Genomic DNA, 24,040 nt, shown 5'->3' on the forward strand with positions numbered 1-24,040 from the left:
CGGTAGTCCGGGCCTGTTTATCTCGTACCTGTGCTGCCTGGGCGCTGTGGTGGCAGCGGGTGGGGCGGGTCTGAGAGCAGGGCCGGGTGCCGCGCCTTTGGGGTGAAGCTCGTCATGTGCGTTAGTGAGGGGGAAGCCTGATTATGTTCAAGGCCACACGCATGAGTGTTCTCTGTCTCTGGTGTCTAAGCCGCCTGTCCGACCCCCACCCAGCGCCTCTCTGCCGGCATCTGCAGTTCCGGGCAGAGGGTGTCGCTCGCTGCTGCACCCAGGCCTCGCCCCGTTGCTCTGTGAGAACGCAGGCTCACCCAGTGCACGGGGTCCCGATGAGGAGAACAGCTCCAGAGCTGCTGCCAGCTGCCCTGGCTGCCGATGACCGGACCGAGAGCCCACATGTGAGGCCGTGGGAGGCGCTGCATTTCTCTGGGCTCTGCTTCAAAGGGGCTGGGCCAGACCAGGCTGCTGTTGGGTTTCCCATGGGCTGTGGGGCTCCCCTGACCAGCTGTGAGTGGGTGGTTCCTCCTGGCCCTCCCTTGCTGAGGGCCATGCACCTACCTGGGAGGCCAACGGGCTGTGGGGAGGGCAGGTGTGGAGGGACGGGACACGCACCGGGGGCCCCTGAGGGCCTGACGCAGGTGGGTGTGCAAGGCCCACACTCGATTCTGGGGCTTTCTGTGCCAGTCACCCTGGGCTCCAAGTGTGGCTGGGGCTGGCAGAGGGGCGGGTCACCGGCGCTGCCCCCAGGAGACGAAGCCCTAAGAAGTATCGAGGCGCACCGCAGCGGGACACACGCTGGGGCTGGCTGCTCTGGGCTGCCCTGGGCTGCCCTGCCCCCCCTTTGAGGGTGCCCCTTCAGCTCCGGCCCCACCTTTCCTCTGCCACACGCCCCCGCCCATGCCGGGTCTCTGTGCCCCGGCTCCAGAAACTTCCCAGAGCCCGCTCCGAGCAGACTCACTGTGCACCCACATCCAGCAGCGCCCTCTGGCCACCTGTGACAGCTGCAGGGCCCCTCGACCCTGGCCCGCAGCCAGCCGCGCTCCCGTTGGGGCAGAGAGAGGTCTGGGACCAGAGCTTTACGCGCCTGCTGTGGCCGGATCTCGGGGACACGGCCCGGGTCCTCATGTCCTTCTGGATAAGTGAACTGCACGGGGAGGGCGAGGGCAACAGCAGAACGGAACAAACACAAGGCAACACGAGAAGGCCCCGGATGCAGACAGGAGACCGCGCAGGTGCAGGGGAGCAAGGTGGGGACTCCTCCCAGCCAGTCTGGGTGGCCCTGTCTGTGGTGCTCCTCTCTGAGCGTGAGCTGCTTTCGTGACGCAGGCCCCATATCCCTCTGTCCTGCTGCCTCATCCCCTCTGCAGGCACCTGGGAAGCCCTGCATGTTCCTGGCGCTGCCAGGAGCTGGTGTGCCCGGTGGGTGCTACGCCTGTGACCAGCGTGCTGTAGAGAAGCGCAGGTGGCAGGCGAGAGTGAGGGAGGGACGCCAGCGGGCAGAGCAGGTGGCGGAGACAGATGTGGGGGCAGGTGTGGGAGTGGGGGAGGAGCTGCTTTTGCCGAGGCCGGGAGCATCCCAGGGCCGGCGAGTGTAGGGGGCAGGGGGACTCGGGGTGCTGGATGGAGGCGGGCCTCACATCCCATGGCCAGAACAGTCCCATAGCTCCTGCGAGGGAGGCTGCGGCCCCCACTCAGTCCCAGGAGATGAAGGCATCTCTGTGGGGCAGGACCCCCTTCCCACCTCTGTCCTTGGCCACAGGCCTGGTGGCTGCTTCAGCGAGCGGTGGGATGGGGTCATCCTGCCGGCCCTGGAAGCGCAGGTCACAGAAGCAGTGCCGCCTCTCAGCAGGGCAGCAGGGTCCTGGCTCCTGGGCTGAGCTGCCCCTCATCCCAGAACCAGGAGCTGGGCCTCTGCCTGTACTGGGCTAACTGACCCACATCTGTCTTCCTAATTGCTGGCTGCGCAGGAAGCGGGGACGCTGGCTAGCTTTAGGCAGTCAGATTAGAAATTCAATGCACTAACCCCAGACTTAAGCCGAGGCCTAGGCGGAGGTGCTTACATTTTTCCTTTTCATAGTTTAACACTAAGCTCATCACTTAGAACACGAGAGTGGACTTGGGTGTAGATTTTGTTCTATGCTCCTTTTGGGTGGTCTCCAAGCTCCAGGCCACTTGACCTCCAGCACACGCCCCCTCTGGCTCTGCCTCTCGGGCACAGTGGCTTCCACGGCCCAGGGTTTCCTGGCCTGTTCACCAGAAACACACCCTGCATCCTGTCCCAGGAGGTGAAGCTGCCTCGCATACCCCACTGCTTCCCAGGACAGGCCAGGCCAGGCTGAGCCAGGCCAGGACACAGGACTGCCTCCCGGGACCCAGCTCCAGGCATGTACCCAGTGAGTGGAGCTGCAGCTCCGGGCCCTGGGGAAGGCGGGGAGGTTTCATGTCCTCCTGGCCTGCACAATGTTCCCTGTGATGGAAACTTGGGCTGAAACGATTTGCAGCTTTCCAGATTTTCTGAGCATGTGTGTGCATTTGCATTTATTTTTAGCCACAGGCGGTCATTTCTTGCCAAAAAAACCTGCTTAAATAAAACCAAGATTAATATTTTTACTGAATGGAAAGAGTTAGTCAGGACAGGCTTTGAACTGGAGGCTGCTTATCTGGATCGGGAGTGCATTTGAACGTCTGGCCTTGGCTTTGACATCAACAAGAGGGCCTTTGGGGCTGGCCAGCTGGGAGCATGCGCACAGGAAGCACCAGCTGGGGGTGGGAGGCGGGAAGTGGCCCTGGCTCCGCGGGGCAGTGCTTTCCCAGGCACCCCTGCCCTCTCCGGGCTTGTTCTGACTGCTTCCTGGCCTCGCGGGATGCAGCATGGGCCACCCTCCAGCCCCAGGTCACCTCAGGGCCTCACATCTCCACCTGCCTTGTGCAAGCCTGCTGCTGGCCCTGTCCCGGACTCGCCACACCTCGCACCTCCTCACAAGCCATCTCTGTCCCTCTGGCCCCCGAGTTTGAGTTCCGGGGCCTCATCTGTCACAGGATTCCTGGAAGCCAAGCCCAGCACTTTGTGCACGATGGACTCACAGATGTTTGTCTGACCTCACAGCCAAAACTCCCGGTACCCCATTTGTGCTGAACAAGGCCCGGGAAGATGTGGTTGTTCGCCAAAGCTTGCACGAGAGTTACTGATCTGTTTTCCATCACCTGCTGTGTGGGATGCTGAATATATCAAGTCACACTGGGCTTCATCTACTCAACAAAATAGATCAGACGCCTTTTATGTGCCAGGCATGCCTTTGGTTGCTCTGAGTGGAGCGGTTGGTACAACAGAGAACTGCCTAGTACCTGAGGGAACTGGTGCACATGTGTAGTCCCAGCTACTCAAGAGGCTGAGCCAGGAGGATCTCAAGTTCATTTGAACCCAGCTTAGGAAACTTATTGAGACCCAATAAAGGACTGTAGGTATAGCTCAGGGTGGAGTGCCCCAGAGTTCACCCTTCAGTATTGCAAAAGAAAGAGATAATGAGAGAGACAGAGCCTGTCTTGTTAAGCTTACAACCTGTTGGGGAGAGATAGTCAATCAACAAGCATGTGACGCTATACTATATCAGATGAGACCCAGTGAGGCGTGGAGAGACTGCGGGGTGGGAGAGGGATGCCAGGATCAGGGACCAGGGAAGGCCCCTGGCAGGTGAGGGAGTGGAGGAAGAAGGCCCAGCAGGGCAGAGCCTCTGGGGCATCTGAGTGGCCGGCGCTGGCCCGGAGCAAGCTGCTGTCTCCTGACGGAGCGGTCCCGTTGCAGGGCGGTGTCAGAGCCACGTGGGCCCTGGGGAGCTGAGTGGAAAGTCAGGCCATTCGATCGGTCGTGCAGGACCTTGGGAGTCACCAGTGGTCCAGGTCCCTTTGCCGTCTTCCCTGAGAGGGATTTGAGGGTTGCCTCCCAGAGGGACGTCCAGGGTCGCAGCAGCGCGTGCTTCCTGTCCCACGTGGTGCTGTGTGGACGCTGTCTCGTTCATCGATCGGCCCCTGGGCCTCAGGCTCCTGGGGTGGTGGAAACCCTCCTGTGGCTTTGTGGGTTTCCTTACAGCGTGCTGGCGGCAGCCACCTGCGGGAGGGGGGCAGCTGTGGACCCTGTTACCAGTCAGGGCGCGCTGTGAGCACGTGCGTGTGTGAGAGTGCATGTGTGCGTGGGCGGGTGACGGAGTTCTAGACACACAGACGTAGGGTGGAGCAGTGCGCAGGGCTGGGAGCTGACAGCAGGCAGCTGCAGGGGTCAGCTCCACCTCTGGGCCAGCAGGGACAAAGAGTCCTGGCGACCTCAGCCTCGGCCCTGCCCTGCGAGGCCACAGCTGGAGCCCTGTAGGACTCTCCCAGGGTGGGACATGTGCAGAAACTGGTCCGGAATCCATGTGCACAAGTCAGGGTTCCTGGTTCCCTAAACCAGCTGCGCTGGCTGCCCAGCTCCTCAGCCCCTGGGCTGGGGTGCAGGGCCTGGACTTGAGTGCGGATGGCTGTGTGGGGGTGCAAGGAGGAGACTGCTGTGCCTGCGCCTGGGGGTCCTCGGAGGACCCTGGTGGGCAGTGCCCGTGCTACCGAGGACACACCAGCCAGCTCGGCTGTGAGAACCGCTTCTGCTTCATGCTCTGCCGCCGGGTCCTCTTCCAGACAGCGCTGGCTTCCCGCGTGTGGCTCAGCTGCTGGAGGGCCCTGTCCAGCACGCTGGGAGTGAGCAGACCTGTCCAGCCGGGCATCTGCGGAGCCAGCTTCTGCGGCCAGCAGGGGTGCCGCCACGCCAGGGAGAAGCTGCCTGCTGCTGGGGCGGGGCTCTGAGCCCCTCACGCCAGTCCGCTGTGGTGCCCAGGCCAGTGAGCACCAGAACACTTTGGCTGACGGGAAGCTGCAGAGTAGCCCGTGTCTGGAGTCACGGAGAAGCTGAAGCAGATACAGGCGCGAACGCGACAGGCAGCCGCGGGGCTGGCGGGAGGCTTGGGCCTCGGGAGCCTGTTGGGGCCCAGGCTGTCACTCAGTCCTGGCTCGGGTCAGTGAGGCCTCGCCTTGTTGGGAAGGCTCTGCTGTGGCCCCTGCACTGCACCACCTCGGCCCTCGCATTCCCAGTCCACAGGCACCCTGACATTGCCTGGCCCTCACAGCCACTCTGAGCTCCGTGTGGGTGACACGCAGATGAGGCCTGAGATGGACAGGCCCCCCCGCCCCTCGGCACCTGAGCACTTACTGCAACCACTTCTGCCCGGCTCCCCACTCCTCGCACTGCAGTTCTGCAGGCCAGGATACCCAGGCAGACGAGCTTGCCTTCCCCCGACCCGAGGGGCGGAGGCTGCAGTGTGCAGGACGGACAGTGTCAGCTGCAGTCAGGAAGGGGCGGCAAGGCCAGCAGCACGAGGGCAAGTGGTGGGACTGGGGGCCCTGCACTGCCCAGGGCCCTTCCCCTGCGCTCACAGAAACCTGCAAGGTGTGCGTTGGCATAGGTTGCATTTCACAGGGAGGAAACCCTGCCCGGGAGGGTTAGGGATTCACCAGCGTCACACTGCCCCGGGACCAGGACTGGAAGCCACATGTCCAGGCTCCAGTGTCCAGACTCCAGTGTCCTTGGGCCTGGACATGAGAGGCACAGACTGCACTCCAGAGCCAGCGCTGCAGGCCGCCCACCCACTCCCGGTCCCTGGATGCCCTGACTTGAGGGATGGATGCCTTGGATCCATCCCGCCTTGGATGTCACTGACTTGAGCCAGGCGTCACGGTTTCTGCCGCTTGCAGTTAGCACACCCAGCCCCGTCCCCATGCTCCTGCATGTGTGGGTTTCACCTCCTGCAAGACTGCTCTTGGGTGCAGTCTTCCCCCGAAGCAGGAGAGGTCACTGCCTCGGCTGTCTCCAAGGCAACCCCTCTTGTGAGCAGCGGAGGGAAGAAAGTCATCCTTAAGGCAGTGGCTTCGTCCTAGGTCATGGGTGTCTCTGGGATGCGGGCACCAACATGGCCCCGGGGGCAGCTGAGGTGTGAGGGACACAGTACACTCAGCGTGGGGTGCCAGGCCCATGTTTGGTCATGGTGGGGTGATGTCCATCTCACTTATCCCATGTAAACTACATCTGTGACAAGATCCGGGTCCCAGGCCCAGCGCCTTTGGTTCAGGAGAGCGGCACCACTGTGACACCGGGGGCCTGTCTTGGGGAAGAGGACAGTGGAACTTGCCCTGTCTGGGTGGCTGGGAGCAGCCAGGCCAGGAACTGAGCCCCACCCCGCAGCAGGCATGGACCCACTGCCTGCCCGTGGTGCTGGGTGCCAGGGCTGGTCACAGGGCCCACAGGTGTGGAGATGGCGTGGCGCACAGGGGCTCTGGGTGGGGTGGGCGGGAAGGGTCCGGGGAGAAAGGGCGAGGCCTGGGGACGCGGGCAGTGCAGAAGCGGCTGTGGGGTCCGGTGAAGCTGCCGGGTCAGGACTCCTCGAGGATGGGACAGGGCGGACGCCTGTGGGAATGTGCGCAGGCCGCCGTGACCCACTGGGGCAGTGAAAAGGGGGCAGTGGCTCTTGCTGGGCTCCTGGGCCCCTTGCTGCTGTCAGGGGTTCAAGCAGGCATGGAGGGGGGAGCAGGGCCAGGCGCGGGGCTGCGGCTCTGACCCCCGCATGTCTTCCTCTGTCCGCAGTGATCCGAGCCAAGGTGGTCGGGAAGAAGCTGGTGAAGGAGGGGCCCTTCGGCACCATGGTCTACACCATCAAGCAGATGAAGGTGAGTGCACTCGAGGGTTCTGGCCACGTGGGGGCTGGGGTAATGTGTGCTGGCCTCGCCGCCCTGCAGGTGACAGGAAGGGGCCCACAGGAGGGAGGCGGCTGCTGCCCCAGAGCCAGGGCCTGTGCTGGGAATCGGGGGCTCCGGTCGGGACCCGCCCTTCCCTGGCCTCAGTCCTCGAAGCTGTGACTATAAAATGGCCCTTGCGAGCTTGCGGTACTCCACGGTGCCCTAGTCCTGTGCTGTCACGAGGCTGCAGGGTGGCACACAGCCCCCGGCATCACACCAAGCCTGTGCTGAGCCCAGGAGCCCTTTCCCCTGAGGAGCCCTCTCCAGGGAGGGGCCCGTCCCGCAGGAGGAGCTGTCCCCGGGAGGATTCCTCCCCAGGGAGGGCCCTGCCCTGCTCCCTCCGCTTCTGATCTGCTTCCCGCCCTGGCTGGGAGTGCGGTGCCCCCGTGTCTGCAGCGCTGCGCAGCCACCATGCTCAGAGCCTCGGCAGCCCAGGAGAGGAGCTACAGGCCTGTCCTCCCCAGCCCCCGACCTCAGCCTCCTCCCTCTCCCGGCCTCAGTCTCCCCACCTGCTCACTGTGCGGGATTGGGCCGGACCCCAGGAGCACTGGCACAGGTGTCCCGAGCACCCTGATACAGGCAGGGCCGCTGCCCGGCAGGGGCTGGTGGCCGGTGCTTCAGGGCACACTGAGTCTGGTCAGCGCCGAGGACCGGTGTTGCTGCCGGCCTGCCCCCTCCCGTGCCTCACTAAGATGTTCAGGGCTGGTGGGGGCAGAGGGGCCGAGGCAAGGTGCTGTGCCCAACAGGACGGCAGGCCCGGGAAGCAGAAACTGGGACGAGGCAGACATCCAGGATGGGGTGCCCCGGCCGAGGGAGCCCCCGCCCTGTCCCGCGTGCTCACAGTCATCCCTGCCCCTGAGGACGGGCCTGTGAGCCCTGGGGACCTGCTGAACGTTTGGCGTCTCCCAAGTTGACCTGGTCTGCGGCCCGTGCGGGGGCTGGAGGCTGGGAGCACTGCGCCCAGGGCGCCTGCTGCTGCGGATTCCGTTCCGCAAGCAGCACAGCCTCCAGTTATGTAATGTCCAGAGCTGGCCCTGGCTGGCTGCCCCTGGCCCACTGAGTCGGTCATGAGACAGCTCATGTCTCTGCGGCCCTGTGAGGGCCGCGTGGGCGGGGAGGAGCCAGCAGGAGCAGCCGCACCCCCAAACCCACCTTGCAACCTCCGGCAGCAGCGGGGAGTGCCAGAGCCCGTGAGACCACAACAGAGGCTGAGAACACATCCTGCTGGCTCCCACTCCCCCAGCTGTTCCCGGACACTCGGTGCCAGAGGGAGGCAGGGTCCCGGACTGGAGCTGTCTGAGCTTCCCTCCTGACCTGGGGCCCTGGTGGCAGTGCCCGGAGGCCTCCTGTGTGCAGTGTCCCTTCACCCATGGCATTGGGCAGTGGAGTCCGTTAGGGGACTGACACTTGCTGCCCGTCCATACCCCAGCACCCCATGCCCCGGAGGCGGGCTCATGGTCCTGCCCCCTGGGCACAAAGTCTGTATGCTCCTTCTAGAGGCCCAGGGCTGTGCACTTTATTGAGGGCAGTGCTGGTGCCACCTCTGTGCTCGTGGCACGATGCCCGGCCCCTGCCCTCTCACAGACTCAGTGTTTGGACTGCAGAGCTGCTCAGTGCCCGTCTGTCCTGGGAGACCACCTGGCTGCAAGCCAGAGAAGGCTGTGTGTAGCAGGGGCGCCCACCCCCCGTGCCCCAGCCCAGAGCCAGCTGGGAGTGGCCACAGAGAGATAAGCGGGTGATCGCTGGCACAGAGCTCCAGGACCACCGACACTGGTGGAGGGTGCTGTGCGCCCTGCCTCTCCGGGGAGGCCCTGAGACTCGCAGGGCAACACCATCGTCGAGGTCCTCAGGCTAGAAAGCGCAGGCTGGAGTCAGCGGGAGGTGACAGGGTTGGGCAGTGGCTGCAAGCCTTCCGCTTGCCTGCTGTGGGGCTGCCCCTTACCCTGCCCGTACCTGGCTCCCCGGGGAGTGAGGAGAGCAGCCTGGGCTTGCTGGTGTGGAACCCGGCAGCACCACTCGACCTGCAGCAGCCTGCTAACTAAGTCTGTCTCAGAAAAATCAGTGCAGGAGGAAGCTCAGGGGCCCAGGCAGCCCAGGGAAGAACCTTGGCCCCGGCCCCACGGGGCTCTGTTCCCGGGGATTAGAGCGCCTGCCCCAGAAAGTCCGAGGAAGGCTGTCCTCAGGCAGGGCTGGAGTTCAGAGCAGCTGGCGGCAGGCGACCACCTCTCCCCCTCCCTGCCCGTGTAGCCCTGGCCTCCCTGCCACACCCTGGGGTGCACGGTGGAGGGTAGAGGAAGTGTGTGCTGCACATCAGGCGTGGAGAGCAGCTGGGGCTCGGGCGCTGGGCTGTGCTGCGGTGATGATGGAAGTTTCCGGAACTGGCTGCTCTAATCTGCGGGACCTTATCTCCCACTGGGGCCATGGGAAAGCTGTCCTCTCTGCCAGGGGCTGTTGTTGTGCAGCGGAGGCATGCTCGGGGCAGGCTGCGGGGGACAGCACGTGGGGGACACGATGTCCCAGCTGGTCCCAGGCGGATCCCAAGGAACATGTCCTGGTCACGTGCTTTGAAGGTCCTGGCTGTGGACAGGACAGCTCTGCCGGCCCCGCCCTCGGTGCTTTGTTTAAGTAAATAAATGAGCCTTAGCAGGTCTCCTCCAGCTGGAAGCTCTGCAACCCTGGGGCCTGGGCCCCTCCTCCTATCCTGCGGCTCCGGGACTCTCAGCATTGCACAGGCCCTGCTGGGGAGCAGCCACTTTGTCAGGGGACTGAGCTCGTGCTCAGGGTGTCTCAGGCACGTACTCAGTGTCCCCATGCCTCGAGTGGTCTGGAGATAAGGGCAAGTGGTGGATTTAGTGAGCTCTTGACGTGCACCCCGTGGAGAGCCACACCGCCCCATGGATGTGCAGGAAATACCTGGCATAGCGGCCCCAAGGTCAGGTTCTTCACGGGAACCGCATGATGGGTCGGGCTCAGGGACAACTTTGCTGCGAAATGTGTTCCCCACCTAGGGAAGCGAGCTTCCTGGGCCTCCACGGCGGTAGCAAGAAGGGGCCCAGGCAAGCAGAGCCTACTGGAGGAGGAGCCCCTGCGTGCCTGGGCGGTCCTCGCCTGGCTGGGAAAGGTACACAGGACGAGGCTGGCCTGAGCCCTCCCTTCCTGCCCGTCTGAATTTGGGGATAAGTAGTTTTAAGCTAATTTTTCAGCACACACTGGATGCTGTATGCCAGGTACTATTCTATGTCATCTATTTCACTGGGGTCCAAAAAGGTTAGGTAACTTTCCATACGGTTGGTCAGTGGTGGGGCATGCTACACCCTTACTTGCTGCACTTCCATTGGGCTTGGGAGTCCTAGCACCCTTCCTTACCACGAGAGCCCAGGACGCCCTGAAACCGAGGCCCTGGAAACTACCCTGAGCCTCCCAGAAGGCGGAGGTGAGGCTGCTGTGCCCCTTAAGCAGGGCAGAGGCCCCAGGACTCTGTGGGTCCAGCCAGCAGCTTCGTGACGCCACCGCCCACCCCACCAGCAGCTGCCACTTAAAAGACAGAGGAAACTGCCTGTCAGATTGGACGGGGGCTTGGGTGAGATGTGTCACGGTGCTGTCCACTCCGTGTCAATCACCACAAGCAAACTAGCCACGCGTGCCAGGAACCGTAGAGGCCGTGCCCTGTTACACACCTTTGGACAGACGCCGAGGCCGCCAGCACTCCAGGGCCCATGTCCTCTGAGGCCTGGGCCACGCCTGGGTGCCGCTGCACCCCACTGGCTCACACGATCACACTGCTGCCTGGGCAGATCAGGGCCTAAGCATCACTCGTTAAGGACGCACGCGCGGGACTCTGGGCAGACACAGAACGGAGCCAGAAGGGAGACGGAAATGGGCTTTACTGGCCTCGGCTCCCAAGGCTGCAGGGGACGCCAGGGCTATGGTTAGGAGCAAGGACTCTTGGCCCCAGGCTTGTGACCCCGCCCTGCCGCTCGCTGGCTTTGTGGCCTCAGACAAGCTCCTTGAATGGTTTGTGGCCCCCGGTAGATCCCTCCACAGCGGCTTCTCTGGATTTCAGGGAAGGTGCTGGTGTTTGAGCCCTGATGCCAGGGAGTGCTGAGGGGCAGAAGGGAGGGGGTGCTGCCGGATGGACAGGAGGGCCCTCTTCTGGGCAGGTGAGCCTGGCTCCCTCAGAGCAGGTGGTGGCGAGCTCCAGGCCTGGGCCCCTCTCACGATGCCCGTCCCTCTCCCCGCAGATGTACCGAGGCTTCACCAAGATGCCGCATGTGCAGTACATCTACACGGAGGCATCCGAGAGCCTCTGCGGCCTGAAGCTGGAGGTCAACAAGTACCAGTACCTGCTGACAGGTGAGGCCCGCACGACTGCGCACCGCACAGGTGCGGGTGAGGTGTGGTTAGCCGGCAGCACCCAAGAACGTTGGCCGCGTGCCCGTCCTGCCTGTGAGGGCCCGAGCCTCCTGTATGTTGGGCCTGGGCTCTGGTCTCACTTTGCCCCAGCTCTGCGGGTCTCCTGGCTTGGGGACCCCTCGCTTTTCCACACATGAACAGGGGTGGTCTGTTGTGCTCCACCTCGCAGCCTGCCTGCCTTTGCAAGCGACCCACCTGTAGGCGCTCAGCAGGGTGGGGGGAAACCACAGCCATAATGAGCAGACCTGGTGGTCTCGAGCTTCGCTGTCCTCCGGGAAATGGGCCACATTCCAGCCAGCAGGGGTCAGGAGGGTGATGTGCAAGGCGGACACGGGTGGGGACTGCCGTCCTCCCAAAGCTGTGACAGGACGCGCACACTCTCTCCTTCCACAGGCCGCGTCTATGACGGCAAGATGTACACGGGGCTCTGCAACTTCGTGGAGCGGTGGGACCAGCTCACCCTCTCGCAGCGCAAGGGGCTCAACTACCGCTACCACCTGGGCTGCAACTGCAAGGTGAGCAGGCTGGCATGGGTCGGAGCGTCGCCGGCCGGTGGGGGAGGATGCCTTGTGTGGGCATCTGCTGGGGTACAAGGGCTCCTCAGGGTCCCCTGGCCCCCTGGTGTCTCTGAGCGGGGGCAGGTACAGGAGGTCCTCATGCTGGCAGTCAGCCCTGAGAACGCTCACCCAGGCAGCAGCTTGCAGGCTGCGGGCACCAGGGGTAGAGATGGCCTGTCCCCAAGTATCCCCAAGCTCTCAATCCTCACAACAGCCTGTGTACTTTGAATCATCGGAACCCCCATTTCACAGATAAACGGAGCCTCAGTTTAAGTCACCAAGCCCTAGGCTGCAGAGTCTGCTTCCCAGCCCAGGGCAGCTGCACTCCAAAGATGGTGCTTTAATCTTGCCAATTCCTCAGTTCCTACAACGGCGGACGTCTCCCTTCCTTGGGTCTTACCAGCTGCCTACCAGCTGTATGACCTGGAGCAAGTTACCAAACCCGGAAGGTAGTGACATAGACTTACGCCGGTGCTCAGGGGATGTGAACGCCTCTTACTTAATGCTGCTAGGGAGCTGATGGGGTGGGCACCCTCTGCAGTGGTCCCGGGTCCTAATCCAGGTCAGGCTGCACCAGGCCTGGGCCACCACCACGGCAGAGCCCGCTGAGTGCGGGGTGGGTCTCGTTGCAGATAAAATCCTGCTATTACCTGCCTTGCTTTGTGACCTCCAAGAACGAGTGCTTGTGGACCGACATGCTCTCCAACTTCGGCTACCCCGGCTACCAGTCCAAACACTATGCCTGCATCCGGCAGAAGGGTGGCTACTGCAGCTGGTACCGGGGCTGGGCGCCCCCGGACAAGAGCATCATCAACGCCACAGACCCCTGAGCCCGGCCCCGCCCACCACGCGCCCCTCCCTCCCCGCTGAGCTCCCCTCGGACACTAACTCTTCCCAGATGATGACAATGAAATTAGTGCCTGTTTTCTTGCAAATTTAGCACTTGGGACACTTAAGGAGAAGTCTGTGCTGTCCATGGAGTTGATCTGGAGCTCTTCTCCTGGCCCCGCCCCCACCCTGCTCTCTTTGCTTTTGACATCCCCTGTTTTCACCCTGGGGATTTCTGGCGTCCTGCCGGAAAGAATGAGGAATGTAGATGCCTCTTCCTTGTGATATATAATCTATATTTTTTTAGGAAAACAAAAATCAAAAAATCTACCCTCTTTGGCCACTGCAAACAGCTCCTCCTCTTCCTGTTTCCTGCTCCTCCTCTTCCTGTTTCCTGCTTGGTACCCCCGCCCCCAGCACATAGAGGATGCAGACAGGAAGTTGCTGAAGCCAACTGCTTCTGCTCAGTCTGGGCAGCCCACAGCTAGACTCCAGGTAGGCCTAAGAGCTTGTGTCCGGAGGAGACGCTGCTGCACGTCCCCAGAGGGCCTGTCTGTGTCTGCCTGCTCTTCAGCGCAGGGAGGGAAGGAGCAGGCTGCAGGAGAGGGTCGACAGGGTGCAGCACGGTCCCCAGCCGGGACGCTGGGCTGCCGGGCTGTTTCTGAGTCTGGAGTGAGCTCAGGCCGGAATCAGTGCTGGCTTGGGTAGTCAAGACAGAAACATCTGTCCGAGGCCGGGCAGCAGCCTGCCTTGTGCAGCTAAGGTGAGAGGTTGAGATGAGTATCTTTCTTCTCCGCCTCCCTCGCATAAGAGCCCTCTGCCACACGGAGGGAGAGGGAGGCTCACCCGGCAACAGCTGCTTCTGTGTGAACGGGAGCGACACACACCAGGCACCGCCCACAGACACAGGCAGGTGGTCTGGGCTGGGGGCGCTTTTCAGAGGTAGTGTGTAGCTCACAGGGGACGCGTCTGCATCCACACCTGCATACACCCACGTGCGGGAGGACATAAGCTAGTTTTCTACAGGACACAGAATTCTATTCAATGCTGTTAAATATACCAATAGTTTCATCTCTTCTATTTTGTTGCTGTTGCTTGTTGGGAGAAAACCATGACATTCCAAGTTGATTTTTTTTCTTTTTCATTAAAAACTGAGGTTCTGAATACCCTTGGCACCCTCTCTTCCCTCCACCTGGGGTCCCCCGACTTCCCTTTTTCTCCTGCTTCACCTTTGGGGGCCTTCACTTAACTGCCTTACTGGCTTGGCGGATGGCAGGTGACAGCTACTTCGCACAGGTGGGACAGCCCCGTGTCCTGCCCCGGCTGGAAGGCCACCCCTCTCTCCCGGGTTTGGGGACAGCTTGCTCCCTTCCTTATGTCTCCGGTTGGTGATGCCACCCCCTGAGGTCCTCACCCCGTGGAGTGACAAGGGGTGGTCACTTGTGGTCACTCGGGAGGCCTGACTCTGCAATCAACTGTAGGACTTTGTTGTGTTTTTTTTTTTTTTTAAATAAAACTATAATATAAATCCTCCTATTAAATAAAATTATTTTAAGTTTTAGCGTCACAGTGAGATGCTGAGAATGGCAGTGTACGTGTTACAGAGCTGGGACGACAGCACGGTGACGTTTAACACCACTGCTCTCTGGCTCTTTTCTCAGATTTTGGGTACTTATCCTCTATTAGTGTGCAGGTCTTCAGTTCATTCTACTTTAGGAAACAGCTGTCAACAGAAGTAATAGAAAAAAAGACAGACAAGTCACACATACACGCGCACATCCAGGCTGGGGACAGCATGGTGTCCAGGTTTCTCAGGACTGGTCCCAGGACCTGCTCACTTCCCTGTGGTCTGCACTGGGCCAGGGGAGGGAGAGGTGTGGCCTCTGTGGGTGGTGGAAGCAGAAAGAGCTCGGGTCTGCACCCCAGGAGTTTAGGGGTGAGCCCTAGACCTGATGTTTGGGATTGTCTTTATTTCAACCCCCAAGTCCACACAACGGAGCTCCGTCCACACAAGTGCCGTCCCTCCATGGGCGTCGGCATCTCTACTGTGAGGCACCTGGCCATTCCTGGCCCAGGACCGTCCCCCACTCACACAGTAAGGCACTTGAGGTGAGGCCTGGGCACAAGGTGCCTAAAGTTTCCAAACTGCAGAGTAATACACCAGCAGAACTGTAGCCCCAACTGTCAGGCCCTGCGGGGAGGTCCCGGGCACTGAGGGTCTTTTGCAAAATGATGCGTCAGAGGGCAGGTTTTGGCTTTCTATAAGCTATAGCTTTGTTTATTTCACCTGTTCACTTACTGTATAATTTAAAATCATTTATGTAGCCGAGACACTTCTGTATTGCAATCATATCATGAATGTTTTATTTTGCTAAATCTTGTGTCATGTGTAGCCTGTAATATGTGTACATTGTGTCTAAGAGAAAAAAAAGTGATATCCACATGCTGCCATTTTCCTGAATCAAATTCTACAGTGGAATGGAGGGTGAAAGACTTCTTCCTGGGCAGGCAGCGAGACTGGCAAGTCGGGGAACTGGAAGGAATAGAGACCCTTCTGGCCTTCTCCCTATCCGAGTTCCAGGTGTTCCCCCCATAGAAAGGAGAGCGGAAAAACTCAGCATGCTCATGTCCTCATCCTCTATCAGCTGGCCTGGCACATGGGATACCTGCCCCCTCTTCTGCTTCCCAAGTCCTTCCTTCCACTTGATTAGGAAGCCAGGATTTCTCCTGAAAAGTCCCGGGCCATGAGAACTGTGATTCCAAGTTCTCTTTGCTTCCTCCAGGCATCTCTGCTGCCTCCAATCAAGGAAGCCACGCGCCCGGGCTCTTGTCTCTCGGGCCAGTGGTCTGTGAGGCCAGGAGGTGATGTTGAGGCCCTGTGCCTCACCATCCCCAGCCCCAGGTAGGCCTTGTGATGACAGTGATAGCCCATAACCAGCATTCTTCATACCATGGTTCTTGAGCAATAAAAGAGACCAATAACTTTGAGTAGCTCTTCTGGGAGGTCCTGTGGCTCCAGGGGACACCCCGCCCCACCCTTCCCTCACCCTTCCCTTTCAGCTTGTGCATGGTGATCAGCAGTGCAGGTTGCCCATGATGGCACTTGAATGTCTGGCTCCTGGCTACCGAAAGCAAAAATATCGCTAGAGTATTCGCATCAGAGAGGAGCGGCATCAAAGCCTAATGGCGGGAGCACAACAACCGCGGTCACATAGTGGGGTGGGGTCGGCCACTTTGCAAGGGGCTCTCTGTGGGGGAGAGAAGGGAGGCGCTCGGTGATGTCCACGTGTTGGGGGAGGGCTCCCAGAGTTCCCGGGCCACCTCTCTCTCCAGCCAGTCCACAGTGCCAGAACCCAGAAGCGACGGAGAGAAACCAACCAGAGAAACCCTGTCTAGAAGGAATGTATTTGTTGCTAAATTTTGTAGCACTGTTTACAGTTTTCCTCCATGTTATTTATGAATTTTATATTCCGTGAATGTACATTGTCTTGTAATGTCGCATAGTGTTCACTTTTTATAGTGTGTCTTCTATTCTAAACAGTAAAGTGGTTTTATTTCTATCACATGCCGGCTGTCTCTCGCCTCATTATGTCCCGACTGCCCCTGGCAGGGAAGGGGCTGTGGGGTCCATCCTGCCTGCCCCTAGGCCTTGAACATGCCCTCCCGCCACCCGCACCACCACTCACACCTGTGAGCCCAGTCCTTCCCCTTGGCAGGAGGAACTTCACCTGGCCCAGCCTCTGCTCCCTGATTCTACTGCCAGGGTCCCCCCGCTGTGCAGCTCCTGGATCTCTGTGTAGCCACCCGGGTGGTACAGGTTCTCCCAGGCTGGGGCTCTGACTCAGCCTCCTTGTTTGCTTCCTAAGCATCCCACTCTGGTGGCACCAGGAGGGGGGCTCGCAGATGGCAGCCCTGAACGTTGTAGCCTGCTAGGAGTTCTGAGTGGAGCTTGGCCTGGTGGGAGTGCCAGGGACTCCTGAGGCCCCAGGACAACGGCTGAGCCCCTCCCAGAGCCCACAGCCAGGCCTGTCACCTGGCGCAGGACACGCATCCAACTGTCAGCCACACAGTGTCCCTGTTACTTCTATTGCCTCCTTTTGACAGGTGCATAACTCAGCCCGTCACGAGCCGGGCACAGAATCATGCGCGCAGTAACGTGTATTCTCCAAGACCCGACGCGGCCGTCTGCTCTGCTCGCGGTGCAGCTGAGCAAAACAGATTAACGTGCTGAAGGGATCTAGAACATAGAGCTAGTTTCCCACTTGTGCTGGCCAGAGGATGAACCGAGTTCTCGCCATTGTGTGGGTGCTTTGCTGGCAAATGCTGGTCTTCGCATGTGCCCTGCGGGTACCACCAGCACAGATAGACTGGATTCTGTGACCGTCACTGGATCAGGACAGAGTCAAGGGGACCCACACCTGGTGAGACGGCTCCCTTCCTGCAGTCCAGCGTCAGCACCCCCAAACAGCACTGCCCAGCTCAGCAGCCTGAGCTTCAACTCTGCAATCAGGCACAGTCGCCAACCCGGACTGCAGGACGCTTGTGTGTTACCGCACCCCAGATTCCTGGATGTCCAGGGTCACAGCCCTGCGTCCATTGGACCTGTTTAAGAAGACTGCCAGCCACACAAACACACACTGTAGGCTGCTTCCAGCTGCCCAGAAGGCCCCTACCCAACTTCCGCTTGGGCAAGGAGCTCTCTGCCACACTCAACAAGACCAAGTTAACCCGCCGCACCCAGATCTCCCGGACAGGAGGCCAACTACAAACTCCTCACTGAGCCAGCAGCATCCCAGACACAACCTCGGGTGCATGCATTACAGAACTGGAAAATAAGCGCACACAAACACGGTGCCTCTCAGTAATCAACACAGATACAAGGCGGCCACTTTAATTAAAACAAGAGTTGAAACCAGGTCCCGGGAAGGGATCCACAAAAATATCTGTTACCTTTATCACTACTTCTGACTCCAGCAGGTCAGCCCAAGCTGTCCTGATTTGCCAACAATTTCCAAAGTCCCAAGATGAGACTGTCCTTCTTGGAGCTGTCCCCCTTTGTCACTTGCCCCCTGCCCAAATGTCCCCTGGAGAGAGGCCCTGTCCCAGCAGAATCAAGTGTCCCCACCTGACACCGAGCCTCTTCCCCACAGCCCGGGAGGTCAGGGAGCGGCGACCCCGAGCCCCCTTCTCCATCCACAGCGACCAGAGACGCAGACCGATACTTGTTCCGCACTGCGAGAGGACGCGGGAAAACGGGCACTCACCATTGGCTTGTGGTTGGGGAAAAACGTCTGCTCCACGAGCGGGAACTTCTCGGGGCCCAGGGTATGGAAGATCTTGATGAGCTGAGAGAACTGGGATGGGAGGGGAGGAGACCTCAGTCAGCCATGGTCGCCACCACTGCGGGGAACCCACCTGCTCAGGCCTGGGCTCCCGGTGCCCTTCTACTGTGGGCGGGGCACCTGTAGCCGTTCCTGCTGCAAGGACAAAGGCCAGCTTCCTGGGCTGGACATTCGTCCTCCGCACGGTGCAGCTGCATCCATCCCTCCATTCCCGCCCGACCTCATAAGGGGTAGAACACTGGTTTAGCCTAACCATGCTGACTGACTGACTGATTGATTGATTGTAGTACCAGGGGTTACAGTGCCAGGGCCTGCGAACCCCAGCTGTACACAATGTGGTCCTGCCACATTGCTAAGTGGCCAGGGCTGGGGTCAAACTTTCAGTCCTTCTGCCTCAGCCCCTCAGAGTGCTGGGATTACAGGGATGTACCCCCATGCCCAGCTTTCAACTGCATTTCATGAGCACTTACTACATCCTCAGTATCCCACATGTGGTGCTCTGTGTTGGGTGCACAACCTACTGGTGTTCATGCCACCTCCCCCTGCAGCGCCTCCTTCCAGAGAGAGTGCCCGGCAGGGCAGTGGATGTTGCTGCCCTCATGTGCAAACTAGGGATGATGAGGGACCCCACCATGGTGGGCTGGAGATGCCTGTTACACAAGTGCCCAGTCTGCAGTGGTCCATGTGCTTTACAGCAGCACCCGGCCCCACCCCCCACTTCTGCACCTCCTCCTTGTGCACTCCTGCAAGAATGTGACAGGGAGAGCCCATACCCCCACTGCCGAGCGCCCCCACACCGTGCTCAACTACTGGAGAGACAGCAGGGCGCTGAGGGCCAGGGCTGATGAAAGCCAGGCAGGAGGAAGCGTTGGGGGGTGATCAGGACCACTCCCAGGAGCAGAGGACCCAAGAAGAGGGGTGTGTGCAAGGAGTTCAGGGAGACCCATGTGTGCACCGCATGGGCGTGGCCTCAGGTGCAGGGGGCAGTGAGAGTGGAGGCTGGGTGCCCATCACAGACCTCAGGACCCTCCAAGCCTGGACCAGGAGCTCGGTGTCCACTGGGAAGGGAAGGGGACCTGGGGCAGGAGCACGTGGGCCCAGGGGATGGGCTGCTCGGTGACCCTTCCGAACAGTGGCGCTGGGCTTTGCACCCCGTAAAGCTCAGTTGGAGCAGAGTGAGGAGACCAGTGAGGTCAGGTGGTAGAGATCGCTCACACTTATAAATCGGTGTGTGTGCACATCAGAAAATACCCGGAGCCAGCAGCGCAGGCACGAAAGACAGTGATGACTGTCGCCCTCTATCAAGGGTGCCCTCTGTGCCGCCCCGTGAACTCAGACCCCACCAAGACGGCGCTGTCACTGCTCCCGAGCCCTAAACAACGAAACTGAGTGCAGGAGCCCAGGCAGGTTGCTCAAGGGTACACAGCTCACGGCGGAGGAAACCTGGGGTCCCCCATGGCGCGTACCACAGGACACAGCACACGTGTGACGTGTGTGAGTGCACCGTGTGTGCCCCAGTCTGGGGCGGGCGGCACCTTTGGCCTGGCCTCTTCACTGCAGTGTCCCCAGGGCTTGGAATAGCACTTGGAACACCAGAAGTGCCCACAAATATGTGCTGCGAGGTGGAATCCCTTCTAGGGATGGAGACAGGTGATCTGGGGCAGGGGACAGTGCCCTCGGGCAGGGGAATACTTGGGGGTTCAAGGGTACAGGGAGAAGAGAGCTAGTATTTCAGGAAAAGTCTCTCCTATAGGTAACATCTGGGTGGAAATAAATGAAATGAGTGAGACCAATGAGAAGGGGAGAGATCAAGCCACTGAAGTTGGAGAGAAACACTTCATGTTCTGGCCTTCAAGACCTGTCGAGTTCCCTGGCCACAGTGAAGCTTCCCTGCCTTCCCTGTGCCATGAAGGGATGATACCCTGCTGCACGACTGTGATTACATGGGTGATTACATGCCGTTTTCTGGCGTGTAGCAAGTGCTTGATAAATAACAGAATGGTGAGCAGAATGCTCCACAGGACGGTGGCCTTCTATGACCAATCTTAGGCTGTGCTAGTACGTAAATTTTGTTAGGCAAAAATTTGAAGGGAATCCCAGAGCCCAAGTTGCTTAAATTCAATTTGGTGCTGGCTGGGAAAGGGTCACTGCAGCCTCCCACCCCTCCAGGACAGCCTGGCCAGGCACTTACCACCCAGGGCTTGCTGCAGAAGTTGTAGACGGAGTAGAGCGAGTTGACGGCGGGCAGTCCCCCGTACTGCAGGCCGATGACCAGGCTGCGGTAGTCCTCCCCGAGCGCCATGCTGTAGGCATGCTGGCGGACCAGCAGGAAGTCCGGCTTGAAGGACCTGCCGAGAGAGGGTTGACATGGTCACTCGCGGGCTGCCTGGTGGTCAATGGCCTGGGAGCCCTCAGCTCAGAGCAGGAGGTGGGGTGTGCTGGAGGAGGGTTGGAAACGAACTCAGGCTGCTCATCTGCATGGCTAAAGGGCTGCAAACACGGCGTGTTCTCCTGTCAGCTTTCCTGCACCGAATATCTGCTTCATTTGCAATCAGAAAAAGACGCGTCAAATACAGCTCAGTGAACAGAGGGCACTCCTCAGGCACCGTATGAATTATGTGCGTCCTGCGGCAGGAACAGCTGCCCGGGGGACATTGCTGCCATCAGCTCCGGATCACTTGCTCCGAAGTCAAACAGCAGGGCCAGGTCTGTGCCCCCCGCCGGCTCCCATGCCACGCTGGAGCAGGGGCTCCTTGTCATGCATTTGAGATCAAACCTGTCCTGCTCCTGCCAAACAGCAGCCTTCACAGGTGGCAGGGGTGTGAAGGCAAGGGACGCGGGCCCCAGCTGCTGCACCGGGACTCTCTCGGAACGATGCTCACTCACGGACAGAGCTGGGGGTCTGAGCTGCTTCCGCACGGCACAGCCGGGAACCTGGCAGCTGGGGGAAGCTGCGATCTCCGCGCCGCTGAGTGGGAGGGCGCTGCCTTGGAACTTTGGACAGCCGGCTGCAGGCCTCGCCTTCCAAGCCAGCACACGGCTCCTGGCCGAACTGCGCACTGCTTCACCCACACCGTCAAGGGTCACGCTATTTCGGGGTTCCCCGCTTCTAAGTCACACAAAAACCCAGCCCACTGTTTGTATGAGGTGTGCGCTCCTCATGCTATGGTCAGCTGTCCGGTGCATCCGGAGCAGAGTCCTCAACTTCACATAAACTGTGTCCCTTCCGAAGAACTCAGTGCCAATTAAAAGAACTCTCCATGGGAAAAGAGGTTCCTCCGCGCGCAGGAGAAGAGCACGTGCTGCACTTCGCCCTGACCCCGGCTCTCTTCACACCCCCGGCGCCTGCTGCCACCAGAGCAGGTGTGCACGGGACGACGATGTCGTACAAGAGCGTCACCCCCACCAGCACGGGAAAGACAGGCACCAGTCCCGCCCCGCTGCGCCTCCTTCCCTGGGCCACTGGGACTGTGACGTCTTGTCAGTCACCCCTGAGTCACTCTGTGCAGGTGAGGGACCCAATCGGGATGACAGCGACCCACAGGAGAAGGAAGGAAGGGAGCGTGCGTGTCCCCAACAGGGGTCTGACGGCAAGAAGGGACACTTAACTGCAATGTAACCATTGCTGATTTGATCTGATTATAAAAGCAGTACCAAAAAATCCCTTGGAACATGCAGCGATGTAAACAAAGTGTGCAGAGAAACAACTTGGAAAATTCCCCACAGCCTTCGTGTGCACATTTGGACCCAATCATCTGTTCTACCGTGTGCAACGTGCATTCATACTCGCGATTTCATGCTTGCTATTAATTGTCACTCTGGAATTTCCCACATAATATTGTGGTACAGGCACTTCCTTCAGTGTCAAAATACCCTCAGAATATAATTTCTGATTGCTACACAGTGGTGCACTGAATGATGAGTCACAATTACACCAATAAATCAGCTACACTGCCCAGTGGGCTGTTCCCAGCGTTTCACACACAAGTATCTTCGCACGCAGGTCTACGCCAACGTTCTTAACTGCTTCTGTAAGACAGATTCTGGGAGATCACTCTTCTCAGATATGTACACTCTTTCTCAAGGTAAATTGCACCAGGTTCCTCCGAGAGATCCACTTCCAGCCTCACCAGCACGGTTTTAGAACAGCACATTGTTCTATTTCATCAGGAATTTCCCCCAAAGATACCCTTCCCCTCACCATGGCTTTATTCTGCGTTTCTCTGATTCTAGTGGAATGGAACACTTTTTATGAGCCACTTGCATTTTCTTTCCTGTGAAGGTCAGGCTCACGTTTTTAACAAGGGGGTCTACTGTTTGCGGGTGTTAGAGTTGCTGGCCAGGCGCCGTCTTTCCTGGTGAAGTGGGCAACACGGGGCCTCAGTCAGGAAACAAACAAATGGCAGGGTCGTGTGGAAGGAAGGCCCCAACCTGCTTCCAGGGCCGACCCTGCCGGTGGCCCCCTCGCCGGTCTCAGATGGCACAGGGCTCTCCTCCAGAGGGTCTCAAACCCACCACTGAGTCAGATTCTTTGAAATCAAAGACAGTGGTCGTCTCTTCTGTATCTTTAAGGGCTTGGAATGCTGTCTCTCTGTCAAATCCGCACAGCTCCCTATGTAAAGCCTGCTGACGTCCCCCTCTTGGGGACCATGGGGGCCTGGCCTGCCTCCACCCTCTTCTTCCTCCCTTGGGGGTGACAGACCATTTCCCTTCCCCAGCTCCCCTCCGGTCTGTCGCACACTGTTCCTGGGCCTCAGGGACACCCGTCCTGCTGCGCCGCTGAAACCCGTCCAGTCTTGACAGCGCCTTTCTGCTGTGGGTGTAGCTGCGTTCCAGGAGGACCAGAATGCGCCCCTTGTGGACACCTGAAGCCTGAACGCTTTTGAATGAATGGATGATGGCATTAATGACTGTCCGTGTAAAGGAAGGCGTGAGTGCGTGAACACGGAGTGAATCGGTCCCTGGAGGGAAGGGACCTTTCCCTTGTGGTGCTGGCCAAGCTACCAGGTCTGATGGCCAAAACAGCCCGCAAGTAACATGAAGTCCTGTCATTACTGCTGCTTTACAAGGGCACGAGTTCACGTCCAAGGAGCAGTGTTAGCACCACTGAGACGCTTCCGGCCAGGGAATTCAGCTTCACCCCTGTGATCTCCTGAGATCTTCAGGCCCAACAAGTGAAGGACAAGCACTTCCCACATGTGACCTGTTGGTGTTAGGTGGACCCGGCACATGAGTGTACCCTCTGCCACCATCACCATATGGGACACACAGGTCCACCATTGCCTTATGGGATGCACAGGTCTTTCCTGGAAGGCAAGGGTATAAGCAATTCGCAAAGGATGCAGAGAAGTTAGTGACCCAAGCCTGGTGCCCTAGCCTGAAGTCCGCATCTCAGTTCTTCATCCAGCTAGGGCATGGCCAAGTCCTGCTGTCAGCCAACACCCAGGAATGCCCCTCCCCTGGTAGCTGCCAACCCCTCACCGTGGCCAAATATTCTAGCAGAGGCTGATGATCCCAAGGGGATTGGGACGTGATCCCTGCTCTCACGAAACTCACAGCCCCGGAGCAGTCAGGTCCCTTGTGCACGGGGCTTCAGCAGATGACACATGCATGAGGGAGAGAGCTGAGTGGCCAGAGTGCAGGTGCAGCCCTGTCTACAGCGCTGAGGGTGGGTGGAAGGCTGGGGGGGGCGCTCCTCACCAGGGCAGAGACCTGAGGGTGTTCAGGAGCAGGTAGTGGGGTAGCCTGGCTTGGTTCTTGTTTTGCTTGCTTAGTACCCTCCTTTCTTCTTTTGCACAGCCCATGATAAAACCATTTTTAATCAGAGAGCCTCTGATTAAAACCTGATGCCAACCTGATGGAGTTATGCCAGTGCTCTTTCTCTGCTCTGGTTTGAGCTGGGTCTGTCCTCACCATCACTATTGCCCTGGCCAACACTGGGAGGAACACTGCAACTCTGCAGCCGGTTCTGTGGTCAAGTCCAGGGTACGATGAGGGGCAGCCGGAGCCGGGGCCGGGTGAGCCACTGCAGCTCCCTTCGAAGCCCGGACACAACGCTTTCTCCCTGCCACCTGCCCAAGAGAGTCTTTC

General features: G+C 59.6%; 2 protein-coding genes across 4 annotated transcripts in view; one reads left to right on the forward strand and one right to left on the reverse strand.

The window, feature by feature from the left end:
• Positions 1-16,173, forward strand: part of Timp3 (TIMP metallopeptidase inhibitor 3) — a 41,838-nt gene extending 25,665 nt beyond the window's left edge. The window contains exons 2-5 of the mRNA XM_005374652.2: positions 6,659-6,741; positions 11,052-11,163; positions 11,617-11,738; positions 12,413-16,173. Of these exons, the coding sequence (XP_005374709.1) occupies positions 6,659-6,741; positions 11,052-11,163; positions 11,617-11,738; positions 12,413-12,610 (515 nt within the window). The 3' untranslated portion in view covers positions 12,611-16,173. The remainder of the gene's footprint in view (positions 1-6,658; positions 6,742-11,051; positions 11,164-11,616; positions 11,739-12,412) is intronic.
• The window catches only part of Syn3 (synapsin III), a 312,814-nt gene that overhangs the window by 189,560 nt on the left and 99,214 nt on the right, over positions 1-24,040 (reverse strand). For all 3 annotated transcript variants that reach the window (XM_005374650.1, XM_013519163.1, XM_005374651.2), the window contains exons 5-6: positions 20,142-20,298; positions 17,873-17,962 (exon numbers count right to left, since the gene is read on the reverse strand). In XM_005374650.1, the coding sequence (XP_005374707.1) occupies positions 17,873-17,962; positions 20,142-20,298 (247 nt within the window). The remainder of the gene's footprint in view (positions 1-17,872; positions 17,963-20,141; positions 20,299-24,040) is intronic.

The sequence above is a fragment of the Chinchilla lanigera genome, unplaced genomic scaffold (assembly GCF_000276665.1).
Source record: "Chinchilla lanigera isolate Chin_1 unplaced genomic scaffold, ChiLan1.0 scaffold00004, whole genome shotgun sequence".
NCBI classification, from domain to species: domain Eukaryota; kingdom Metazoa; phylum Chordata; class Mammalia; order Rodentia; family Chinchillidae; genus Chinchilla; species Chinchilla lanigera.